The 27423-nt window shown below is 45.6% G+C and overlaps 1 protein-coding gene across 1 annotated transcript in view; it reads left to right on the top strand.

Moving 5' to 3' along the window:
* Window positions 1-871: 871 nt before the first annotated feature.
* The window catches only part of DENND4A (DENN domain containing 4A), a 110824-nt gene continuing 84272 nt past the window's right edge, over window positions 872-27423 (top strand). Inside the window, exons 1-3 of the mRNA XM_056865832.1 lie at window positions 872-1197; window positions 1956-2205; window positions 26083-26152. Of these exons, the coding sequence (XP_056721810.1) occupies window positions 890-1197; window positions 1956-2205; window positions 26083-26152 (628 nt within the window). The 5' untranslated portion in view covers window positions 872-889. The remainder of the gene's footprint in view (window positions 1198-1955; window positions 2206-26082; window positions 26153-27423) is intronic.

Genomic DNA, 27423 nt, shown 5'->3' with positions numbered 1-27423 from the left:
CAAAGCTCAGGAATGAGCTGAAAGTTTCTCTCAAACCACCTTTATGCTCTCTGGATTTCTATATGTAATCAGTCTTCACAGATGGGTAGTTCTTATTCAGACTAACCCAGTTTCCCCCCCTTCGTGTGTCCCTAAAATCTTTTTTACCATTGAACTGACAGACTGTGCTTGTCCATTAACATGCTCAGTGACTTCCATGATAAAATATTCTTTTTTCTTCACTGTCCTTCTCCCCCCCCCCCCATTGCTCCAATAACATCTTTGGTGTGTGGGGTGGGGGTGAGATATGGGAAGTGGGCATATGACTAAGCTCTGTTGCATCATTTACGCCGTTGAAGAGCAGGCTGCTTATATAATGCACCATGGCACAGGATAAATGTCAGTGTTTCATTTCATGGGTGCAAGCTGTTTGCGATTGTTCCGGGTAGATTTTTCATTTGAATTAATGTTCGATAAAGAGTGGGTTTGCAGTGCAGAAGAGAAGACTGTGGTCCTTTCAGACGTGTAGTTTTTGAGAAGTAATACCACTGATCACAAAGGTCATTCATTCTTGTGGCAAGAGGGTGAGCCTGCTGTCTTTTTGTCTTGTTCATTAGCATGCTGTTTGCAGTCCAGCACATTCTTGTTTAAAATATTAATGAAGCTGGTATCCTGAGATGTGTGCGAAGTCCATGTGACTTCTCGACTCATTATAAAGGCAGAGAAAAGTATGTTTTACAGAGAAGAGAACTATGGTGAAGTAATCACAGATTAATATCACCTGTCTCCAGTATATTCTTTGCTGTGTCTTCTAAGAGACATGCCCATGTACTAATTGATAAAACATACTGTATTTGCCTACTTATATTGTTTTTTATTCCTTGCCAGCTAGAGCTTTCTGGGATGGAAGATGGAAGACAAAGGGGCTCGTGTTGCTGACTATTTTGTTGTGGCAGGACTGACCGATACTTCCAAACCACTGGAGGAAGAAATCCACTTCAACGATGCTTGCCATAAACTTGCAAAACCAAAAGAGCCAATCACAGATCTGGCGGTAGTAATTAAATCTCTTGGAGAAGAGGTGCCCCACGGATACAAATGCCTAGATGTCACCCCGTCGGGACTGTCGGCGGATCTCAACAATGGCAGCCTCGTGGGGCCACAGATATACCTTTGCTACAGGAGGGGAAGAGACAAACCCCCACTCACTGATCTGGGGTGAGTAACTTTAGTTGCCGTTAGATTTTAGAATTCCAAATATTACCAGTAGTAAGTAGAGTTCCCAACTTCTGTATTAAAAATATATATAGGTTTGCTGAGTAGTTCCAGGGCTGGAGTCAGAGAATAACCTGGTGGTAGGTCAGGTACATGTGTTTTAATCTAGAGGCAAGGTGGAGGTTGCTGGATTATATGGTCAGAGACTGGCAGAATCTGGAGCGTGGTGTAGTGGTTAAGAGCAGTGGTTTGGAGTGGTGGACTCTGATCTGGAGAACCGGGCTTGATTCCCCACTCCTCCACATGAAGCCAGCTGGGTAACCTTGGGCAAGTCACGCTCTCTCAGCCTCACCTACCTCACAGGGTGTCTGTTGTGGGGAGGTTTGATACTGCCTTAAGTAGTAGAGAAAGTTGGCGTATAAAAACCAACTCTTCTTCTTGGTTTTTCAGACCCCAGCAGTAGTTACCTGCCTTTCATTCCCTACTTCCAATCTTAATGAGTTTCTAAATACTTTCTTTGCGCTTCTGGAATGGTATGGTATAGCCCAGTCTTGTCAGATCTCGGAAGCTAAGCAGGGTTGATACTTGGATGGGAGGCCACCAAGGAAGACTCTGCAGAGGAGGAAAGCGATGGTGGACCACCTCTTCTTCTCACTTGCTTGAAAGCCCCTTGCTGGGGTCACTATAAGTCAGTTGCAATGTGATTGCATGTGCATACATAAATATCAGCTTTATGCTTTTGGGTTTTGCCTTCCATTTAGTGTTTTATATGATGGGAAAGAGCGATTAAAACAGGGCTGTGAAATAATCCAGTCTACTCCATACGGCCGCCCTGCGAATATCAGTGGAGGAGCGTCATCGCAAAAAGTATACATCACATACCGAAGAGCCTTGGAGAATATGACCCCGAATACCCTGGCTGTAACAGATATATGCATAATTGTCCCAAGCAAGGGAGAAACCCCACCACACACATTCTGCAAAGTTGACAAGAATCTCAACAACAGTATGGTAAGATGGCTTCTGGGTTTGCAGAAGATTCTTTTCAGGGGGTGTATAATGTTTGTAATAGAATTAATTACATCCTCTTGACGGAACCACAGCACACACACTAGTTTGTTCCTCTTGTCTCAACGTTAATGTGTTTCTCATGAATGGTTGTCAACCCATATTCTGTTACTGAGCTTTCTCCTGTGTTGTACGCTGCATTGTGCAGGTTCTGAACCTTCGCTACATGGAATGTGGTATAAATGCAATCCAGACAGCATATTCTGAATTCATTTGTGCAGTCCTTCTGTAAAGGTAAAGGTAGTCCCCTGTGCAAGCACCGGGTCATTACTGACCCATGGGGGTCGCATCACAACGTTTACTAGGTGGACTCTGTTTACAGGGTGGTTGACCATCGCCTTCCCCCGTCACCCACACTTCACCCCCAGCAAGCTGGATACTCATTTTACCGACTTCAGGAGGATGGAAGGCTGAGTCAACCCAGAGCCCTCTACCTGAAACCAACTTCCCTCAGGATCGAACTCAGGTTGTGAGCAGAGCTTGGACTGCAGTACTGCAGCTTAACACTCTGTGCCACGGGGCTGCTTAACTATGACTTAACTTACATATAAATATTTAGTATTAGGACCCCAACCCATGTATTAGGGACAATTGTTTTAATCAAACAGCTTCTGAGATCTGACAATATCAGGCTAGCCTGGGCCATCCACAGGGCTCAGACATAAACCTTTTTTTGCTTTGCTGGGTCCAACTCAGGGTCATCTAATTCAGTACTGTTTCCAACAGAGACCGATCAGATCAGGTGCAGAAATGAGCAACCAAATGATCAGGGGACTAGAGCAACTGCCCTATGAGGAGCGGTTAAAATGCTTAGGGCTGTTTAACTTGGAAAGAAGGTGGTTAAGGGGAGACATGATAGAGGTCTATAAAATTATGCATGGTTTGGAGAGAGTGGACAGGGAGAAGCTTTTCTCCCTCTCTCATAATACTAGAATGCGGGGTCCTCTGCTGAAGCTGGAGAGTGAGAGTTTCAAAACTGATAAAAGGAAATATTTCTTCACACAATGCATAGTTAAATTGTGGAACTCCCTGCCCCAGGATGTGGTGATGGCTGCCACCTTGGAAGGCTTTAATAGGGGAGTGGACATGTTCACGGAGAAGAGGGGAATTCATGGCTACTTGTTGAAATGAATACTGGTCATGATGCATACCTATTCTCCCCTGAGGCAAGGGCATCCTGAGCTGCAGGTTGTTTTCCCTCTCCATCCGGGTAGGCAGGACTAAAAGATTCTGACTTCCTGTGATACTTGGCGGGAAAACAGCCTGAGGAAGTCAGTTTCCGTCCTGCCTATCCGGGTGGAGCAGGCAACTCCGCACAGCTCTGTGCCTTCGGCTTTATTTCTTCTAGCTAGGAGCAGTTTCTTTCCCTTTCAGTGTTCTGCCTTACCTCTCAGTGTTCCGTGAGTCCTTGGTCTTTGCCTTTGTCCTCATTTTAAGTGTTGGTCTGTCTTCTACCCCCCCCCCCGTTGTTCTTCCCTCCTTATTCCCTTAGCCAAGATGGCCGACGCCATTTTAGTTAGGGAAGACGACCTTCTCTCAGAGAAGGACTATCAAAGGGGGTTGGTGCAGAGCAACCCCAAGGGCTCCGGTTCTCCCAACGGCCGCCCAGGCGGACCATTAGGGAGCAAAGAGGAACCGGGAGAGACCCAGATGCCTGATCCGGAGGCGCCTTCAGAAAAGCCTAAAAAGGCGCGCAAAATCGCGCCGCAGCTACCGGGCGCCCGGAGAAAGAGACGCGGCGCTAAGGTCGGAGCAGGGGCGAAAGCCGGGCGCAAGTCACCCGCCTCTTCCCCAAAACCGGCTAAACTGCCTAACAATCATCAGGGACGATCGGATCCGGTGGCAGTTGCATCCTCTGGTAACCCTGCGCAAACGGGAACGTTCCCGCCGGGAGTTGGCAGGCCCCCCCCTCCCAGGAGGTGGCGGGTGCACAATTTATTTCGTGGCAAAATGCTGATGACCTTATTAATTATGCCCTCCAGCGTCAGTGGATGGCCTTTCAATCCTTTCAAACTCGCCTCCCTCCCCCTATGGGATTGGACCCCTCCTTTCCCCCCCCAATCTCCCGCCTAATCCTTCCTCTTCTAGCAGCACTTATGCTGTGAATGAGGCAAAATCAAAGATCAATGCTCCCCCTGCTGGCAGGAGTGGGTCATGGCCTACTAAAGCAGCAATGAAGGCTAAGCCATGTGAAACCAGGGAGAATCAAATGGATCTCTCTAAGTCTCCAATTTCTTCTGTAGATTGTGAGGAGGAGGAGGAGTTAGAGGAGGGGGAATTCGATTCCGACGAAGACCCACCTCTACAGGTAGAACAACATAACAGACTTTTTTCTGGGGAGGATTATCAGGCCCTTTTGGCAAAGGCTATCCTCGCCCTTGATCTCAATGAGGAATCAGATCAATCTGAAGAGCCAAAGTCTAAGTTAAAAAAAGGGGTCAAGGAATGCTTTCCAAGACCTAAGCCAACAACTAATTCAGTACCCTTCCCAGAATTTTTCATTAACGCGGTCAGAGACGAATGGGAGCACCCAACTCCCAATAAACAACTCCCCACTAGTATTAAAAAGTTATACAATCTGGCTCCACATGCCATGGAAATGCTTAAGGTTCCTTTAGTAGACGCCCCAATGTTGGACCTCCAGTCACCAGGTTTGGTCCCAGAAGACGGGGTGGGCTCCCTGAGGGACCAGTTAGACAGAAAGTCAGACTACCTGGCGAGGAAGGCGCACGAGGCCTCAGCCATGGCCATTCAGACCAGCGCTACCACTTCCATCTTCGCTAGGACTGCTTACTTATGGATCAAGAAAATTATACAACTCGTACCAGATGATAGCCTCAGAGTTCTTGGTGGTCTTGACAGAGTACAAACTGCTTTGACTGTGATGGCGGATGCCTCACTAGATACCATGTCCTCAGTAGCGAGGTCAATGGCATCAGTCACATCCATTAGAAGGGGTCTATGGCTCAGGTCCTGGCCAGCTGATTTTAAGGCCAAAACCACACTGATGGCCTACCCAGTCAAGGAGGGGAGGCTTTTCGGAGAAAAGCTGGACAGCATCCTTGTTGAAACAAAGGATAAAAAACAGGTCCTTCCCATGCAAATCAAAAAAGACCAACGTTCTCCTCTGTATCATTCCTTTCGTTCCCCCAAATTCACTCTCAGATTCAGAACAGACTTCAGGAGAGGCTCTTGGGTGTCAAACCGGGGATCATGGAACAATACCAGATCCTTTCGCAGAGGGGGGAGATTCTCTAGACCCCAAAACTTCCAGGCCAGGTCGGATAAGGGCGACCGATTATCCAAAAAAACCCCTCAGTGACGCCAGTCACACCCACGTGGGGGGGAGGTTACAAATGTTCACAGCAAGGTGGGCCTTGTCCAACCCGGACAAATGGGTCTCTCAGATCCTATCAAATGGTTACCTACTGGAATTCACGTCCCGACCTCGGGATCTCTTCCTAAATTCCCCGATATCACTCAAAACAGAGAAACACTCAAGGACAATAACAGCAATTCAACACCTGCTACACATCAAAGCCATAGAGCCAGTCCCCAGCTCTCAGAAGGGCCAGGGAGTATATTCCATATTTTTTACCATGCCAAAGAAAAACGGCGACTGGAGGGCCATCCTCGACTTGAAGTATATCAATAAGAGGATGGCTCGAAGACACTTCCGCATGGAAACAGTCAAGTCAACCGTGGAATCTCTACTCCCTGGCAACTTTATGATGGCTGTGGACTTGACGGAGGCTTACCTCCATATCCCTATACATCCACTACACAGACCATTCCTCAGGTTCGCCTATGGCCCCAACCATTACCAATTCAGAGCCCTCCCCTTCGGGTTGACATCCGCCCCGAGGGTCTTCACGAAGGTACTGGTAACCGTCATTGCCACCCTCAGACAGGAAGGAGTCCAGGTACTCCCGTACCTGGACGATATCCTCATCTGTGCTCCAACACCGAATCTCTCCCGCACCCATACAGATCGCGTTATCCAGGTCCTCCAGGAGCATGGATATCTCATAAATTTTGGCAAGAGTTCTTTACAACCTTCCCAAATTATGACACACTTGGGAACCAGAATCAATTCAAAGACCAATTCTTTATCTCTGTCCCAGGAGAGAATAAGCAAACTGAAAACCTTTGCTACCAAACTGACCAAGTCAAGGTCCGCTATGCTAATGTTCCTTTTGGCTCTACTGGGCCTGATGGTGTCGTGCATAGCGATTGTTCCATGGGCACGCTTTCACTCACGCCCCCTTCAGTGGCTTCTACGTCCCCACCAATTAGACATAGCAAGAAAAAAGGTCAAGTCAGTGACAATTCCACACAGTGTCAGACACAGTCTTCTGTGGTGGACCGTTCCGGCGAACCTGCACAAAGCCACACAGTACATTCACGAAGACCCCGTTCAAGTCTTCACAGACGCCAGCCTTTTCTGATGGGGGGCCATCCTGGGAGATCAGGTAGCCCAGGGACGCTGGACCCACCAGGAATCACTGCTCCATATCAACCTGCTGGAGCTGAGAGCTGTGAAATTAGCTCTCTGGAAGTTCGCAGACATAATCAGGAACCATCATGTACTAATCAGAACGGACAACGTCGCTACAAAAGCGCACATCAACAAACGGGGGGTCCAGGTCCTCTTCCCTGCACAGGGAAGCAGTAGCAATTCTCACTTGGGCTCAAGCCAATCTTCCCTCGATCAGAGCGGAACATATCAAGGGAGACCTCAATTGCCAGGCCGACTGGTTAAGCCGGCAAAATTTAGACGAAGGAGAATGGGAGTTAGACCCAGAAACATTTCTTCAGATCACAGAAATATTTGGCACCCCCTTAGTAGATCTGTTTGCCTCCGAATCAAACCGCAAGGTACTCAGATTTTACTCCAGGTATTTTCACCCAAAGGCAGAAGGCACAGACGCCCTTCTCAGCCCGTGGCCCAAGGGACTGCTGTACGCTTTCCCTCCAATCCCCATACTACCAAAAGTCCTCTGCAAGATCCATCAATACAAAGCCAACGTGATATTAATAGCCCCATACTGGCCTCGGAGGCCATGGTTTGTAACTCTGAAGCGCATGTCCTGTCAAGATCCATGGCAAATTCCAACGAAATCCAACACTCTCAGACAGGGACCCATCCTTCATCTAGACCCTCAATGGTTCTGTTTGACCGCCTGGCACTTGAAAGGCGGTCACTGTTAGAGCTAGGCTATTCCATCGAAGTGGTCAACACAATTTTAGAAGCCAGAAAGCCCTCCACTAGGCGCATTTACAACGCGTCGTGGAAGGCTTTTGTCCGCTGGGCTAGGAGAAAGAAAACGGACCCACTTCACCCTGACATTCCCGGCATCCTGGAATTTTTACAGGAAGGGGTTAGACAGAATCTTAAGGCTTCCACTTTAAGAAGACAATTGGCTGCCATTTCTACTGTCGTTCCTTTCACGGACGGACATCCCACGGCACAGCATAGACACATCTCCGCTTTTCTAAAAGGGGTATCCCAAATTCAACCTCCTGCCTTCCACAGGTTCCCTACATGGAATCTTAATCTGGTTCTTAAGATTGTCATGGACCCACCATTCGAACCCCTCAAAACAGTTCCGATGAGGTACCTTCGCATGAAGGTCCTCTTTTTTTACAGCTATCACCTCAGCTAGGAGGGTATCGGAGCCCTTTCCATTAGAAAAGGCCTATATGTCTTCCATAAAGACAAGGTCGTCCTAACTCCTGACCCCACCTTCCGACCTAAAGTAAACTCCCATTTCCATAGATCTCAGGAAATAAACCTCCCATCGTTCTGCCCCAATCCATCTGGCACAACCGAAGCATTATGGCATACCTTAGATCTCAGGAGAGCCATCCGCACATTCATTAAGCGTACTGCAGAAATTAGGAAGTCAGACTTCCTATTCATAGGAATATCTAACCCCAGTAAAGGACAAAAGATGTCAGCCGCTGCCATCAGTAACACAATCAAGGCATGCATAGCTGAAGCTTACAAGGTAGCTGGCAAACCAGTGCCTGAGGGCATCACAGCTCATTCCCTCAGGAGTATGGCAACCACTGCCGCCTTTGACAAACAGGCCCCGCTGGAAGAAATTTGCCGGGCCGCAACCTGGTCCTCGGTTTCAACATTTATCAAGCATTATAAAATTCACACATGGTCCTCAGCGCAGGCGGCCTTTGGCCGCAGGGTCCTGCAGAGTGTAGTTGAGTAATTGTAGTTTATCCCACCCTTTTTTGTGAGCTCTTATAAGTCCCGCAGCTCAGGATGCCCTTGCCTCAGGGGACAATATAGCCTTGGATACTCACCGTGAGGGCTTATTCTCATCTGAGGCGAAGGGCATCCTGCCCCTCCCTTATAATCTATTCCTACAATATGAATTTAACTGTTCAGTGCTTCTATCGTAGAAGGAGTATACTCCTATTATACGTTACCTGTTCAGACTCCTGCTTAGCACAGGAATGTGTTCTATCTGTATATTTGTTCATGTTGGGTTATGTGCAGTTGCAATTTACAGTTTATATCGCGAGTTCTTCCTACTGCTGTCAATGTAGCTAGTCTAGACGGTAACTGGCTTCCTCAGGCTGTTTTCCCGCCAAGTATCACAGGAAGTCAGAATCTTTTAGTCCTGCCTACCCGGATGGAGAGGGAAAACAACCCGCAGCTCAGGATGCCCTTCGCCTCAGATGAGAATAAGCCCTCACGGTGAGTATCCAAGGCTATATTCTCTCCAGGATCAGAGGAGCATGCCTGTTATATTAAGTGCTGTGGAAGACAAGCAGGACAATGCTGCTGCAGTCGTCTTGTTTGTGGGCTTCCTAGAGGCACCCGTTGGCCACTGTGTGAACAGACTGCTGGACTTGATGGGCCTTGGTCTGATCCAGCAGGGCTTTTCTTATGTATCTTATGCCTCTAGAAGTTCACAAACAAGGCTGGATGGCAAGAGCAACTGTTTTGTTTGAATGTGTCTAAATGAATCTGCAGTTAGGTTTCATTGCATTTCACTTAATAACTGGTTGTGCTGCAAATCTGGTGTTTTGCTTGGTGTGATTGTTACTTAGTAGAATATGCCTAGTTATAAACGTGCCCTGACATAGCTAGCCCAGGCTGGCCTAATCTCATCAGATCCAAGAAGCTAAGCAGGGTCAGCCTTGGTTAGTACTCGGATAGGAGACCACCAAGGAAGAAGAAGAGTTGGTTTTTATATGCTGAAATTCTCTACCTTTTTAAGGAGTCTCAAACTAGTTTGCAATCTCCTTCCCTTCCCCTCCCCACAACAGGTGAGGTAGGTGAGGCTGAAAGAGCTCAAAGGGAACTGTGACTAATTTAAGGTCACCCAGCTGGCTTCATGTGTAGGAGTGGGAAAACCAACCCGGTTCACCAGATTAGCGTCCACCGTTCATGTGGAGGAGTGGGGAATCAAACCTGGCTCTCCAAATCAGAGTACACCACTTTTAACTGCTATACCACACTGGGCTCTTGCTGGAAGTCCAGGGTTGCTACCAGAGGCAGGCAATGGCAAACTTTATGGTCAGGGTGGATTATCTGCTCTCACTGAAGTCCAGGATTGCTACCAGAGGCAGGCAATGGCAAACCTTATGGGCAGGATCGATTTAAATCACTAGTCAGTAAGACTTGATTTAAATCATGTTTTTTTACAGAGACTCATTCTTGCTGGTATAATCTTAATATTTACAACCAGATGAAGGCTTCGTTTTTGGAATAATAAATTTTCAGAGTAGTTTTTACAGTTATATCAAAAATTACTGATTTGGTTATACTATTAGAAATACATAGACAGATAATTATGAAATTATTGCGAGGAAGAGGAACTTCATTAAAATATTCCCAAACTGGGTGTCTTTTATAAGTTTTCTCTCCCAGGGAGAGAATATTGTGATAAACCTCAGGGTATACCCAGCTTGCTGGGGGTAAAGGGAAGATGACTAGGGAAGGCACTGGCAAACCATCCTGTAAACAAAGTCTGCCTAGTAAACATCAGGATGTGATGTCACCCCATGGGTCAGGAATGACCCGGTGCTTGCACAGGGGACCTTTACCTTTATACACACATATGTAATGGAATTTCTAAGGGGCTATATCTCCCAGCAGCCCTGGCTCTGGAGAGGCTGGCCTTCCTTTTTCCAGAGGGAAGGAGGGCGGAGGAGAGATACAGTTGGTGGGCCTAGGCTAGAGCAGGCTGGCAGGAAGAACAGGCCAAGGAGGAGAAACAGGCTGGTGGAAAGCTGGAAAAGGGGAACCAAGGATTGGAGCAGAGAACTTCAGGGATTCCTGCTGCAGGACTGAAGTTCCAGGTAGAGACTTTGTTGTTTGGACAGTGTCAGGCGAGCCCTGGGGCCTGGAACCAGTGAACTCTTATTAGTTGACTGGCAAGCCCTTCAAGGCCTCGCCAACGACTTACAGATCCCAGTTATGATTTCCACCACCACCACTCCTTTGAATTTGCTTCTACATTAAAGTGCCTGTTCTGTAGTTAAGTGTTAGAGCAGTTTGGAACCCACTGGGGTTGGGAAGAGGTTGCCAGCCCTGAAGTGCCTTCAGCACTTGCCTCAAGTCTGAGTTGCAGAGGCATGTAACTGACTTGCACAATTATTACACAAAGATCCCAAGACTTGTGGAGTACTCTGCTCACAAGGTTGCAGTTTCATTTTTACTGCTTGCCCCTCCCTCTTCACACTTAGTTACTTGTGCAGATCTATTCCACTCCTAACAATCTAGTCACTAAATCTCTTGGAACTTAGCACTCAACAGGTAAGAGGTTGATTCTGTGTATATAGATTTGCAAAGCAACAATGGGATTAAGGTTTTTTCCTCAACTCTGTATGTTTATTTTATAACATTTTTGCTGTGAAGCAGAGGCATGTTATCCCTGCAGACACAAATTTACACTGTTGAGAACTGCAAAAATAAGCATCTGTGATAATATCTTCTCATTAGAAAAACTGTCCAAAATAATCTTACAGAAACCTCTGGAAAAGCATGACATTGTGAATGGGTTAATGGAATTCATTTACCAAAAAAATTAAACACTGCATAAATATACAGCCTCATGCTACATAATTCTTCAAGAACTCAAATGGGAAATTGCTGAACTCCTAACAAAGATATGTAACATGTCCCTTAGATCAGCCTCTGTACCAGAGAACTGGAGAATGGCCAATGTAACACCCATTTATAAAAAAGGGTTCTGGGAGGACCCAGGAAATTACAGGCCAGTTAGCTTAACAACTGTTCCAGGTAAATTGATAGAAAGCATTATTAAAGGTAGAATTGTCAAGCATATAGAAGGGCAAGGCCTGCTGAGCAAAACCCAACATGGCTTCTGTAAAGGTAGGTCCTGTCTCACAAACCTGTTAGAGTTTTTTGAAAGTGTCAATAAGCATGTGGACAGGAATGAGCCTGTGGACATTGCGTATTTGGATTTCCAAAAGGCTTTTGACAAAGTTCCCCACCAAAGACTGCTAAGCAAACTTCATAGTCATGGGATAAGAGGACAAGTCCTCTTATGGATTGAGAGCTGGCTGAAAAATAGGAAGCAGAGAGTAGGAATCAATGGTCAGTTCTCCCAATGGAGTGAAGTGAGCAGTGGGGTCCCTCAGGGATCTGTGTTGGGGCCGGTGCTTTTCAACCTGTTCATCAGTGACCTGGAGTTAGGGGTAAACAGCGAAGTGGCCAAGTTTGCAGATGACACCAAATTATTTAGAGTGGTTAAAACAAAATCGGACTGTGAAGAGCTCCAAAAGGATCTCTACAAACTGGAAGAATGGGCATTAAAAGGCAAATGAGATTCAATGTAAGCAAGTGTAACGTGATGCATATTAGGGCAAAAAATCCCAACTTCACATATACACTGATGGGATCTGTGCTGGCGACAGTCCTAGAAAGGGATCTTGGGGTGGTAGTGGATCGCACGATGAAGATGTCAACCCAGTATGCGGCTGCTGTAAAAGCAAATTCCAAGCTGGCCATAATTAGACTAGGAATAGAGAATAAAGCTGCTGCTATCATACTGCCCTTGTACAAATCTATGGTGAGACCACACTTGGAATACTGTGTACAGTTCTGGTCACCACACCTAAAAAAGGATATTGCAGAGCTTGAGAAGGTGCAGAAAAGAGCAACCAAATTGATCAGGGGACTAGAGCAACTGCCCTACTAGGAGTGGTTAAAACGCTTAGGGCTGTTTAGCCTGGAAAGAAGGCTGTTAAGGGGGGACATGATAGAGGTCTATAAAATTATGCATGGTTTGGAGAGAGTGGACAGGGAGAAGCTTTTCTCCCTCTCTCATAATACTAGAACGCGGGTCATCTGCTGAAGCTGGAGGGTGAGAGATTCAAAACTGATAAAAGGAAATATTTCTTTCCACAATTCATAGTTAAATTGTGGAACTCCCTGCCCCAGGATGTGGTGATGGCTGCCAACTTGGAAGGCTTTAAGAGGGGAATGGACAAGTTCATGGAAGAGAGGAATATTCATGGCTACTAGTAAAAATGGATGCTAGTCATGATGAATGCCTCTTCTCTCCAGGATCAGAGGAGCATGCCTGTTATATTAGGTGCCGTGAAACACAGTCAGGACAATGCTGCTGCAGCCGTCTTGTTTGTGGGCTTCCGAGAGGCACCTGGTTGGCCACTGTGTGAACAGACTGCTGGACTTGATGGGCCTTGGTCTAATCCAGCATGGCTTTTCTTATGTTTTTATAATTAAAAACTAATCCTTATTTCCTGATGAATAGCCTTTGGACTATATGTATTTATCTTAAATGGAAAACTATCTTTTTCCTTCAAAAGCATTTTAATTTAAAAAATTCAATTTCAATTTAAAAAATCCGATTTAAATTTTTTAAAATTTAATTTTGTTCCTTTAAAAAAAAATCATTGATTTTTATCCACCCTGCTTATGGGGTTGCCATAAGTTGGCTGTAACGTGATGGTACTTTCCACCACCAGTTATGAATCTTATTGAGTTGCCCTGTTTGTCTTCAGCATCTGGTAATTGGAGGTCTACTGTTTGTGAAAGGAGCCCCTGCTGTTTTTGCTGTCAGACTTAGCACATGCCTTATTTGTTAAACCTATTTCTGTCAGTTCCAAGCAGTTCCACCGTAAGGTTTTCTTTCTTTGTAGTATTCCTGCTAGAGTGGTGGTTGCTTGTTTACTGTATAAGGGGTTCCAGCCACCAATTGTTCATTGCTTTAATGGTGTAAATAATACCATGCCACCCTGCTAGATGGTAATTGCTTCTCAATGCTAAAGGGCAGAGGAAGATGGTATTCAGTCAGTAGCACCAAACGTATGTTGTGGGTCAGCTAAAGCTTTGTTTCTGAAACTGGGGTATGGGGATCTAGCAGGCATATTGTTGAGGACAGCGATGGTTATGTGGATTAGCTGTCCTCCTGCCCCTTCCTTTTAGAGAGCCAGTGTGGTGTAGTGGTTCAGAGTGGCAGACTGTAATCTGGAGCACCGGGTTCGATTCCCCACTCCTCCACATGAAGCCTGCTGGGTGATCTTGGGCCAGTCACAATTCTCTCCGAATTCTCTCAGCTCGCACAGAGGCAGGCAATAGCAAACCACCTCTGATTGTCTCTAAGGGAGGGGGCTGTGGCTCAGTGGTAGAGCATCTGTTTTGCATTCAGAAGGTCCCAGGTTCAATCCCTGGCATCTCGAGTTAAATCACTGGTTCCCAACCAGGGGTCCGTGGACCCCCAGGGGTCCGCGAGAACTAAATTAAGGTCCACGAAACAAAGTTATAAACCCATAATAAATTAATATTTTCAATTAAAAGTTCTCTGTTATAAAAATATATATTCAAATATTATTCTAAGTTTAATGTTCAACAGTTATGATTCAAGTTTATTTTCAAATTCTCTGAATTTTTATTTTGAACCTTGGGGTCCCTGCACCGAACAAAAAAGTCCTAGTGGTCCCTGGTCAAAAAAAGGTTGTGAACCACTGAGTTAAATAGACCAGACAAGTAGGTGATATGAAAGACCTCAGCCTGAGAGCCGCTGCCAGTCTGAGTAGACTATACTGAGTTCTTGTAGGGTATCCGGGTTGTGTGACTGTGGTCTTGGTATTTTCTTTCCTGACGTTTCGCCAGCAGCTGTGGCAGGCATCTTCAGAGGAGTAACACTGAAGGACAGTGTGTCTCAGTGTCAAAGTGTGTTGGAAGAGTAATATATATAGTCAGAAGGGGGTTGAGTTTGAGCTGAGTCATTGTCCTGCAAAAGAATCAAAGGTAATGTGCTAATCATTGTCCTATAAGTATCAACGTATACCTTGCAGTTGTGGACAAGTTTATATTGGGACCACACAACGCAGCATACAAACAAGAATAAAAGAACATGAAAGATACTGCAGACTTGGCCAACCTGAGAAATCAGCAGTGGCTGAACATGGACTGACCCAAACAGGAATCGTAGAATCATACAGTTGGAAGGGACCACCAGGGCCATCAAGTCCAATCCCCTGCATAATGCAGGAAATTCACAACTACCTCCCCCCTCCACACCCCTAGTGACCAGAAGATGGCCAAGATGCCCTCCTTCTCATCATCTGCCTAAGGTCACAGAATCAGCATTGCTGACAGATGGCCATCTAACCTCTTCTTAAAAACCTCCAGGGAAGGAGAGCTTACCACCTCCCGAGGAAGCCTGTTCCACTGAGGAACCGCTCTAACCATTAGAAAATTCTTCCTAATGTCTAGACGGAAACTCTTTTGATTTAATTTCAACCCCTTGGTTCTAGTCCGACCTTCTTGAGCAACAGAGAACAACTCGGACACAGGGTCTTATTCCAAGACACTGAAATACTGGACAATTCTACCAACTATTTTGTCAAATTGCACAGAGAAGCCATTGAAATTCATAAACATCAGCACAACTTTAACAGAAAAGAAGAGAGTTTAAGAATGAATAAGGCTTGGCTTCCTGTCCTAAAATACTCCAAACTAACAAAGACTACAGTCCACAATAGCTATGCAGATTAGCTTTGGATTCCACATGTTAACAGATCACTTCAGGATACAGTGGCTTCACATTAACATACCACACCCTTCTTAACACTTTACCTTGATACTTACAGAACAATGATTAGCACATTACCTTTGATACTTTTGCAGGACAATGACTCATCTCAAACCCAACCCCCTTCTGACTATATATATTACTATTCCAGCACACTTTGACACTGAGACACACTGTCCTTCAGTGTTACTCCTCTGAAGATGCCTGCCACAGCTGCTGGCGAAACGTCAGGAAAGAAAATACCAAGACCACAGTCACACAGCCCAGATAACCTACAAGAACTGATGAACTCTGACCATGAAAGCCTTCGACAAGGCAATACTGACTTTGATGGATCAAGGGTCTGATTCAGTATAAGGCAGCTTCATGTGTTCCTTTCCTTTTCCCTTTTTTCTTTCCCTTTAGTCTCTTTTTTCCCATCCCATCCTTCCCTGGGCTTGTGGGCCTCTAGGTGGCTTTTGGCCTCCCTGTTTTGTCATCCTTAGGCCAACCTCCCTGTGGAAGATAGTTATGATAGGTGCTAGTTATGTAGTCTGAGGCGCCATCTGTGTTTTTAGAAAAGTTTTATAGAAGTTTTAGTATATATGTGAATGTTAATATATGTTGTATATTGTATTTGTTCTGTTTGCAGCCGCCCTGAGCCTGGCTGTGCCAGAGAGGGCAGGGTGCAAATCTAATAAATAAACAAATCTCTGAGGTACTCTGAGGCAAAAGGTACTCCAAGGCCATTTATGCAGGGGTATTTACTTCGCAGTCCCTGCTGGACTGCTTTGAGGCTTCTTTTGCATTATTCATGCTTTTACTAACCTTCAGACTGGATTTCGCTCTGGCCTCCTTCTTCCCCCGCAGTTCTAGGATCCTGTTTTAGAACTAATTTAAATACTGCTTCAAGGCAAGAGCAATGCAAATTCCCCTCAATTCCCTGCATAGCTTCAGGTTTCTCTCCCCACACCCATTTTGGCTTCTCCCTCCCACGTGTCTGTCCCTCCCATCCAACCCCTTCCCTCAAAGCAAAGCACAAAAGAGGGAGTTAAACCTTCATGAAATGTGCAGGAAGACACTAAAGAGAGGCTGCAAAGGCTGGAAGGCAGTTCCCGGTAGGGAGCTGTTGAAGAAAGGTGGGGAAGAATACCCAGCAAAAGCACATGCAGCCCCTTTAAGAGCTGACCCGACCCTCCAAGTAAAGTGCAACAAGGCAGCATTTTCAGGGGGGAAGGACTCAGAAGCTCTGTGATTAACTGGAGATGCCTAATTAATCACAAGGTACTCCTGGAATTTTTTGGGGGTCACTCCTCATGCATAGTGTTTGGAACAAAAAACTGTGCAGCAAACCCAATGCAAATTTCCCCTGCATAAATGACCCTGGAGACCACGAGCAGGGAAGCTCGTCTCACTCTCATCTGTCTAATGCAGAAACAGAGCCCTCTCAGTTTTCTAGGATTGGGGGCCTGGATGCTCTGCACCAGGGGAGGGGAACAGGATTGGGTTCCCCCTCTTTCAAATGGCAGGAGCTTGTCGAGCAACTGCTGCCCACAGTCACCTAGCTCCCAGGTGACTTCAGAGCACCAGCCAGAAAACGTGTTGACTGGTTGCCAGGATCCAGTGGCTCAGATCTAAGAACGCTAATTAATGGAGCGGTACCAAGGAGGTGCACTTATCGCCGTTAGTTCTGGTTTAAAATTGAACTGCTTGTCATTCCGTTTTCCATTGCAGAGGATTTTCACTAGAGAGACCTTAAACAAGCAAAGGCGAGCTTTAACACTAGAGGTTCCGTACTTCCCTCAGCAGCTCTGGAGGAAAAATTCAGGAATCTTCTAAGAGCTCAGTGGGAGTGTCCCTGCGGGGCCAGAGAAATTGAAGATTCTTGCCATGTTATTCTTAGGTGTGACTTTTATAAGGATATTAGACAGAAGCTGATTCATCCTCCTGTGAACCTAAGGGAGTTTGTCTCAGAAAAAGAGGAAATGAAATTTCTGCTGTGGGAAGGGGACACTTTTTGTCTTTCCCAAGTTGCTAAATTTTGCTCAGTAGCAATCAAGATCCATTCGAGAGAGATCTCTAATGATAATGTCAATACTGGTCACAATTAACTCTTATGTAAATTTTAGGACAATGTTTTTAAAGGTTATTATTTTGTCATTTTAATGTACTTCTGTTAAGTTACGGAGATATTTTTAGATTTGTTACCTACCCTTTTAAAATCCTGTTTAAGATTGTAATTGTTCACTTTGTTCTGGCAAAAGCTGTAAATAAATCATTCATTCATTCACTAGAGAGACCCCACTCTGGGTCCGCACACAATAATCGCCGATGGCTGTTTTCAGTCGAATACTGGAAGTTCAAGTTTTGTGTGACGATGGTCTTTTTTCAATCTCTGTGGGCAGCTTTTCCAGACCCCTTATTCACTTGTCCTGGGGCTAGAAATTATTAACAACAAGGAAGTCTCTTGCTTTCTCCTGTGCAAAGGTCTGTGCCATTAAAGGGGTGAAATCGATTAGCATGGGTCTGGGGCTTTTGAGTTGAGGCCCTGTAGAGGCAAGTACTTTGTGAGATCTTACTTTGTAAGCCGTGTACAGACAATACAGATATTTTATTTACATTTGTATTTCAAGTGTAGCTGGTGTGGTTCTCATTCGGTTGCTTTGAGGATTCTAGAGGATGCATGCCTCTGTGGGGGCATGCAAGTACGGCAGGTACCAGTGAGAGAGAAGGGGGAGAAACTGGGGATCTGTAAAAATTTTAAAATCAAAACGGGAGTCCCTGGGTTGGTAAAGTTTGGGTACCTCTGAGCTAGAATATTTTAATACTACTAAGAATAAAATAGATTTCTGGGCATGGGGTGGATTAAGTTGAAAGTATTTTACTTTGGCATGAAAGGTTGCCGTTTATGCATAAGTGTCTGTCATAATATTGGCTTTTTTGGACTATCGAATCATTGTCAACTTGTTAGTAGTTTTATCTAAAAAAAACACCTCACAAGACTAGTAAGTTCTTGTCTGGATGTTACCTATTCTGTTTTATCATGCTGGTGCACGGTTCTGTTTCTGAGTGATAAAATGTGGTTTAGGTCACTTCTCTGAAAAGCAGAACCAGCAATGAATCATGTCCGTGTCAGAAAGCAGAGGAGAATCATAACAGAGAAAAGACTCAGTTCTGATAACAAAGGCCATATCATGGACTAGTTGCCTATTTTTTTTTTACGTCTTATAAAACCATGAGCATAATGTAACTCAAAAGAATAATGAGTCTGTGTATTACAAACACAAACTGGGTGCTCATGGAAGAAAATAATATAAAATATGAGCAAAGCTATGTGTGTGTGTGTGTTTTAGTCTATATTTAGATTTTGACCCTCTTAAGTAGGAACAGTATTACAATTACACTTTCTCATAGACCCCTAGAAACTTATCTCTTCATAATGTTTGCAGTTATCCATTTCTGTAATGCCTGAAAATTATGCTAGAATCTGTTTTTCATTTGTGATGTATTCCCTTAATAAATATAAGCGTACTCTGTAGTGTTTCCAAAGGCTTATATTCACACTCAGCAGTATACTCATCATTTTTGATAGAACGACTTCAAAAGGTTTCATTTTTTTGCAACCCAAAGCATTCCATAACATTGCTGATTACTAGGCATCATAACACAACTTTGAAGACAGGCTTCTACACTCTACAGATTTCATCATTTGAAAACAGATATTTTAGATACTTTAAGAATTTCTGTGTTGAATCTACCCATTTTTAGCACGTTCAGTACTAGATGATACAGATATGTTGACAAGAGGAAATCTGTTAAGGATGACTGATCTGGTCTACTCTTGTCTGTTTCCTCTGGACCACTCTGGGCCCCTCTAAAAAACAAAAACAAACAAACACCAACAACAGTACCAATAAAGACAAGCTTCGTTTCCAAGTTGCTTTCCCAAGGTTTCGTTATCTTAACACCAGAGAATGTTGTCCGTCATTTGCCTATTACCAGTTTTGACTTAGCCACTAGAAAACTTGATCTCCCTGCAAAATCTAAGTTATTGCATTTATGGTGTATACTTCAGCTTACAAAATACAAGAAAACTTCCCTTTTCCATAAGAACATAAGAAAGGCTCTGCTGGATCAGACCAATGCCCATCAAGTCCAGCAGTCTGTTCACACAGTGGCCAACCAGGTGCCTCTAGGAAGCCACTATCAAGACGAGTGCAGCAGCACCATCCTGCCTGTGTTCCACTGCACCCAAAATAATAGGCATGCTCCTCTGATACTAGAGAGAATAGGTATGCAGCATGACTAGTATCCATTCTAACTAATAGCCATGAATACCCCTCTCCTCCATGAATATGTCCACTCCCCTCTTAAAGCCCTCCAAGCTGGCAGCCATCACCACATCCTGGGGCAGGGAGTTTCACAATTAAACTATGCGTTGTGTGAAAAAATACTTCCTTTTATCTGTTTTGAATCTCTCACCCTCCAGCTTTAGCAGATGACCCCGTGTTCTAGTATTATGGGAGAGGGAGAAAAACTTCTCCCTGTCCACTCTCTCCAAACCATGCATAATTTTATAGACCTCTATCATGTCTCCCCTTAGCCGCCTTCTTTCCAAGCTAAACAGCCCTAAGCGTCTTAACCGCTCCCCATAGGACAGTTGCTCTAGTCCCCTAATCATTTTGGTTGCTCTTTTCTGCACCTTCTCAAGCTCTGTAATATCCTTTTTTAGGTGTGGTGATCAGAACTGTACACAGTATTCCAAGTGTGGTCTCACCATAGATTTGAACAAGGGCAGTATGATATCAGCAGTTTTATTCTCTATTCCTCGTCTAATTATGGCCAGCATGGAATTTGCCTTTTTTACAGCAGCCGCACACTGGGTTGACATCTTCATTGAGCTATCCACTACCACCCCAAGATCCCTTTCTTGGTCTGTCGCTGCCAGCACAGATCCCATCAGTGTATATGTGAAGTTGGGATTTTTTGTCGCAATATGCATCACTACACTTACTCACATTGAATCTCATTTGCCATTTTAATGCCCATTCTTCCAGTATGCAGAGATCCTTCTGGAGCTCTTCACAGTCCGATTTTGTTTTAACCACCCTAAATAATTTGGTGTCATCTGCAAACTTGGTTACTTCACTGTTTAACCCCAACTCCAGGTCACTGATGAACAGGTTGAAAAGCACCGGCCCCAACACAGATCCCTGAGGCACCCCACTGCTCACATCCCGCCATTGTGAGAACTGACCATTAATTCCTACTCTCTGCTTCCTATTTTTCAGCCAGCTCTCAATCCATAAGAGGACTTGTCCTCTTATCCCGTGACTATGAAGTTTGCTTAGCAGTCTTTGGTGGGGTCTTTGTCAAAAGCCTTTTGGAAATCCAAATACACAATATCCACAGGCTCATTCCTGTCCACATGCTTATTGACGCTTTCAAAAAACTCTAATAGGTTAGTGAGACAGGACCTACCCTTACAGAAGCCATGCTGGGTTTTGCCCAGCAGACCTTGCCCTTCTATATGCTTGACAATTCTATCTTTAATAATGCTTTCCACTAATTTACCCGGAACAGACGTTAAGCTAATTGCCTGTAATTTCCTGGGTACCCCTGGCACCTTTTTTATAAATGGGTGTTACATTGGCCATTCTCCAGTCCTCTGGTACAGAGGCTGATCGAAGGGACATATTACATATCTTTGTTAGAAGTTCAGCAATTTCCCATTTGAGTTCTTGAAGAACTCTAGGATGAATACCATCTGGTCCCTGTGACTTGTTAGTTTGCAGTTTGTCTAGACGTTCTAGGACTTTCTGCCTTGTTACCACTATTTGCCTCAGTTCCTCATTTTCCCCTCTCCAAAATCTCTGTTCAGGAGAAGGAATCTGCCCTGTATCTTCAACAGTGAAGACAGATGAGATGAGTTCATTTAGTTTTTCAGCAATCGCTTTATCCTCCCTTAGAGTTCCTTTACTCCCATTGTTATCCAATGGTCCAACCGCTTCCCTAGCTGGTTTCCTACTCCTAATATACTTAAAGAATTTCTTATTGTTTGTTTTGATGTGTTTAGCAATATGCCCCTCAAAATCTTTTGCAACTCTAATTATCTGCTTGCATTTCCTTTGTGCAAGTTTGTGTTTGCTTCTGTTCGCCTCGTTTGGGCAAACATTCCATTCTCTGAAGGAAGACTTTTTTTCCTCTAATTGTTTCCTTCACCTTACCCGTTAGCCACGGTGGTGACCTCTTGGACTTATTACTACCTTTCCTGACCTGCGGTATACAAGCTAGCTGAGCCTCTAGTAATGTGGACTTGAGTAACCCCCAAGCCTTTTCAAGAGATTTAACCCTCCTGTTTTTTTCTCTTTACCAGTTTTCTCATTTTAGAGAAGTTCCCTCTTTTAAAGTCAAAGGTAATTGTGTGAGATTTTCCAGTCACTTTCCCACTTGCATATAAATTAAATTTGATGCCATTGTGATCACTATTGCCAACTGGCTCAACTACATCCACATCCCGCACTAAATCACTGACAGCACCACAGAGTATTAAATCCAGGATCGCCTCCCCTCTGGTTGGGTCTATGACCAACTGTTCGAGGGCACAGTCATTTAGGATGTCTAAAAATTTTATCTCTTTGGCTTGACTGGAGCATACATTTATCCAACCAATATGAGGGAAGTTGAAGTCTCCCATTATTACTACTTCATTACCTTTACATGCTTCCCTAATTTCATTCTCCATCTTAAGATCACCCTGAGCCATTTGGTCAGGGGGCCGATAGAACGTCCCCAGTACTAAATCTCCTTTGGGGCCTGGAATCGTCACCCATAAGGATTCTGTGGACGAGTCTGCCCTTTTTATGGTCTCTAGTGTGAGGATTCCTGACCTCTCTGTGCAAACTCCATAAAATCACTTGCTCAGACAGTCATGCAGAAACAAGAAACTTTAATTGGAAGCTTCAGATGATACAGGCCGCACACTGGTAAAGTTGCAAGTGAATACAGATTCACAAAGACAGAATTATAACCCCTACAGGGAAGCAGATGTCAAACATATGTTATGGGAATCTACGAGATAATTGTGCATGGTACAAAACATCAAAGAACACAGAGCTTGTTAGTACTATCTACCCACCAAGGCCACAGTGGTGGAAGGGAGTCAGTGAGAGCAAGGGAGGGACGTGGGAAGAGGGAAGACATTCCAACCTGGGGCCCGTCAGACCCTGCGCCAGAATCAAGGAAAGTCAAGAGGCCTGGACTGCTTTTACAAGCCCAGGGAGGGGGGGGGGGAAACATACAAGGCAAAGGCCTACCCAAGGCAAGGCATACAGACCCTCACATCTAGCTTATTAGACACTATGCCTTCCTTGATATACATAGCAACACCCCCTCCAGTACGCCCTTCCCTGTCATTTCTATACAGTTTGTAACCAGGGATGACTGTATCCCACTGGTTCTGTCCCCTCCACCAGGTTTCTGTAATGCTCACTATATCTATATTTTCTCTTGAAACCATGCACTCTAATTCCCCCATTTTTGCTAGGAGGCTTCTAGCATTAGCATAGAAACACCTCCACACTGTTTCTCTCTTTCGACTTGCCTGGCATGTGCCTTTGGGCATCTTTAAGTGGCTATCCATCTTTTCTTTTTTTCATTCCCATTCATGTCCAGGTAATTCCCATGTGGGCAATCTGAAGCAATTTTCCCTTTGTCTGTGTGCACTGAGTTTGCCCGAACCGGATGCTTCTCAGCTCCTGTCGGCTTTCTCCCCAGGTTCAGTTTAAAAGCTGCTCTGCCACCTTTTTTATATTATGCGCCAGCAGTCTGGTTCCATCCTGGTTCAAGTGGAGCCCATCACTTTTGTATAGGCCTGGCTTGTCCCAAAATGTTGCCCAGTTCCTTACAAATCTAAAGCCCTCTTCCCTGCACCACTGTCTCATCCACGCATTGAGACTCACCAACTGTGCCTGCCTAGCTGGTCCTGCACGTGGAACAGGTAGCATTTCTGAGAAAGCTACCTTGGAGGTCCTGGCTTTTAGTCTCCTGCCTAGCAACCTAAATTTGGATTCCAAGACCTCCGGACTACATTTCCGCACGTCGTTGGTGCCAACATGCACCACAACCACTGGCTCCTCCCCAGCACTACCTACCAGACTACCTATATGACGGGTAATGTCCACAACCTTCGCACCAGGAAGGCAAGTCACCATGCTATCCATGCACCCACCAGAAACCCAGCTATCTACATTCCTAAGGATCTACGTTCCTAAGACTACAAGAAGCCCCCCTCCCCTCTGAGGCATATCCTCGGTACGAGAGGATATCTGTTCATCCACCAAGGAAGAGGTCCCTTCTAAGGTACCACATCCCCCTACCTCAGTGAGATGGCCTCCTTCCCCAAGGGCTCCATCATCCGTGACTGGCAGGTTGCCGTCACCTTGGGACAGGGATGTGACAATTTCATCCCCGGAGTCCTTAGTCACCTCTCTCTCTCTCTGCCTGCCTCAGCTCCTCCAGTTGAGCTGCCTTGGCCTTGAGGAAGTGAACTTGCTTCCTGAGAGCCAGGAGCTCCCTGCACCGAGCACACACCCACGACTTCTGCCCAGCAGGCAGATAATCATACATGTGACACTCCATGTAGCACACTGCTGGCTTTCTACCTTCATAACTGTTAATTATATTATATTATATTATATTATATTTGTCCCGAGATGGGCCCAGAGCCGACCCATCTGGGACTGGCGGGCCCTACCAGACCCAGGGGAGCACAGGAAGGGAGGACACCCTGGGAGGGAAACGGGGAGGGCCTGGAGGCTGACCCCTTACCTGACTCTCTTCTCTTCCCTGCAGGCTCGGCGACGGGAGGCGAGGCGGCGGGGGAGGAGGAAGGGGCCGGGGGGTCGCGCTGGGAAGCGGAGGCCGGCCGGCACCGCATGGAGGGAGGGCGGGGCCGGAGGCCAGGAGGAGACGCCCGAGCGGCGGCAGGACACGTGGGACCCGGCCGCCCGGCTTTCTCCGCGGGTGGCCTTAGAGGCTTCCCCGCGGCCCAGCTGACAGGCGGGCGGGCGCGGCCCGGGCCAGGACGCGGGAGTCCTCCGCCGCCCGACGTCAGAAGCCAGCCCCTCGCCCCACCCCGCTAAGAGGGAGGAGGCGCGGGCTAAGCTGCCTAGCCCCACTGAGGGGCAGGGCACAAAAGGGAACGGCCTACTTCCGGGGGTGGGAAAAGGAGGAGTCCCGATGGCCTTCCTTATGGCCAAAGGGGGAGGGGCAAGAGGGAGGAAAGGGAGGAGCCTGGCCTTTATAAAGGCCACTGGAGCGGAGGCCGAAGAGGAGTGAAGTCAGAAGGCTCCCTGCTGGAAGCTGACAGCAGCGAGACTCTGGCTTCGTCAGAGGGAGCAGTTGATTCAGACTCTCCCTCTGACTGGTCTGAGGCTGAGGAGGCTCCTTGGGCTCAGTCAGGGCAGGAAGCAGAAAAGCAGAGGACCCGAGACCCCGGACCCCCAGCCCCTACAATATTATATTATATTATATTATATTATATTATATTATATTATATTATATTATATTATATTATATTATATTATATTATATTATATTATATTATATTATATTATATTATTCTTTGATGTTGTAACCCTGCCCTTTACTCTCTTGCACTCTTCCTGTATCAAATAAGAACTGTGCCGAAGTTCCTTGCCCTGCAGCTATCTGCCGTTAATTCACATAGATATTCAAGTTGCTCGGTACTCCAACCGGATGGAGAGAGTTACTCTGCCAAGATAAAAAAGATTTTATACTCACCTACAGATCCCCAGTCACGATCCACAGGCTAAGAGCCACAGGGCAAGAGCCCTTGTGCTCTCGTCCTTCGGCTCGTGCCTCTGGCGAGCAGGAGCCTTGGAATTTAACTGCTCACAGCCCCCACCTCTCAGACACAAGCTCCAATCACAACAACCCCACTTAACAAGGGAACAATCGAGCTTTCAGGCAGCAATCAACCTTAACCACCCACTGGCACAACAATCACAACCCTCTCCCAGCAAACCTCAATTAAACCCTCAGTTTAGTTAGGCTTCCCAGCGTTTAAAAAAAGGCAAACTTTAAACTCACCCCTGCCTGTAGTCCCATTCCGAAGATGCCTCTGTTCTATAGACACTTAACTGGCTGTGCCAAAAATGAGCCGAATGCTGTAGAATTCTGTATACCGAGACCTGTTGCCAGTGACAGAGGGGAATTAGTATTGTTCAGAATTGCAAAAATATGTATTTCTGTTAAAAATGGCTGATTGAGTAAAAAAAAAAAAAATTACCGGCTGAGTATGGTTATAGAAGGCTTAAAAATAAGCAGGGATCAGGTAGCCCAGGAAAACTGTGATTATCTTATGAGTCAAGTTCTTTTCCTCTGACACATACCAGTACTTATATTATTCATTGCCGCAGCTACACTGATACAGAATTTGACTGTGTACGGGTTGACCTTTCTAGCTTGCTTGCATCTGCTGTGTGGTGTAGCGTGTCGGACTAGAATCTGGGAGGCCCTGGTTAGAATCTCCACTCTGCCATGGGAGGTCGCTGGGTAGCCTCATCTTAACCTACCTCGCAGGGTTGTTGTTGTAAAGATAAAATGGAGGGTGAGAGAATAATGTTGTAAGCTGCTTTGGATTCCTGTTGGGGATAAAACCAGAATATAAATAAAATAAAAGAATTCTTGTCCCTCTCCCTTTTAGCAGTGCACTTTGGCTTTTTCATGTTACTTAATAGCCATTTCTGCCTTTATTTTACAGTGGGGCTCAGCGGTGTACTTGTGCTATAAGAAATCTGTGGCGAAAACAAACACAGTATCATATAAAGCAGGTAAGTAATCTAGCTTTACTTTTAAATACAGTTTTTGCTCACACTAAAAGAAGAGTGGCCGTATGATTCATTTTTACAGATTTTTTAAAATATGGGAGCTTAAATCAGATATACATTTGCATCAGTCCTTCAGCGATAAATTTATGTAACACCAAAGAGACCAAGAACGTTGAGAGAGATTTTAATTTGTTGTGTCCAGGTTCCAAAGTGCCATGCAGTTAGTCAGGAGTTGGTATAGTGGTTAAGAGTGGTGGTTTGGAGTGGTAGACTCTGACTTGGAGAACCAGGTTTGATTCCCCACTCCTCCACATGAGCAGCAGAGGCTAATCTGGTGACTTGGATTTGTTTCCCCGCTCCTACACACGAAGCCAGCTGGGTGAACTTGGGCTAGTCACAGTTCTATTAAGAGCTCTCTCACCTCACAGAGTGTCTGTTGTGGGGAGGGGAAGGGAAGGTGATTGCAAGCTGGTTTGATTCTGCCTTAAGTGGAAGAGAAAGTCGGCATATAAAAACCAACTCTTCTCCTCCTTTTGGGGAGCAATCCTGCCCTCACTGCCCCCCTCCCAACCCAGCAAACCACCTTTCAGCCTTAGTCTGCTTCTGAACCGGGGTGGGAAAAGTTCCTCTGGCTGTGGAAACAGAACTGAGTGGGGTGGGGGGTATGTAGGGGCTTCATCTGTGGGCACCATCTCCGTGGGGGGTTTTATACCCCACTTTTCTCTACCCTTTAAGAAGTCTCAAAGTGCCTTACAATCACCTTCCCTTTCCCTCCCCACAACAGACACCTTGTGTGAGGTGGGTGGGGCTGAGTCCTGAGAGAACTGTGACTGGCCCAAGGTCACCCAGCAGGCTTCATGTGGAGGAATGGGGAATCAAACCCTGGTCTCTACTACACCACAATGGCTCTCTTACTCACATCAGCACCACAAGAAGAATCTTGCTAGGCAATTACGAACAAACGCCTTTATGGCATTGGAGTAAAACATACAAAACAATTATAGTAAAACCATAATGTACAGGTACATCTAACCCCCATCGGTTTTGCAATAAAATCAGTTTAAAAGGCTAAGTGGATTTCTTGATTTCATGGTCCTAAGCTGGCCTTATTTAACACACAGGCGTTCACGTTCTTTGATTGCAGACTGTAAAAACCTTACCACCAATTCAATTTTGGGGTCCTGTATGGTCATAAGACGGGACACCTTGATTTTGGCAATTCCAACTCCCATCCTTAATGGCAGATCCACAGCTCCGCTGTTAAACTTTAAAAG

The sequence above is a fragment of the Euleptes europaea genome, chromosome 20 (genome assembly GCF_029931775.1).
Source record: "Euleptes europaea isolate rEulEur1 chromosome 20, rEulEur1.hap1, whole genome shotgun sequence".
NCBI classification, from domain to species: Eukaryota; Metazoa; Chordata; class Lepidosauria; order Squamata; family Sphaerodactylidae; genus Euleptes; species Euleptes europaea.
Note: the sequence above shows the minus strand (reverse complement) of the source record. Positions and strands in the feature narration are given on the sequence as shown.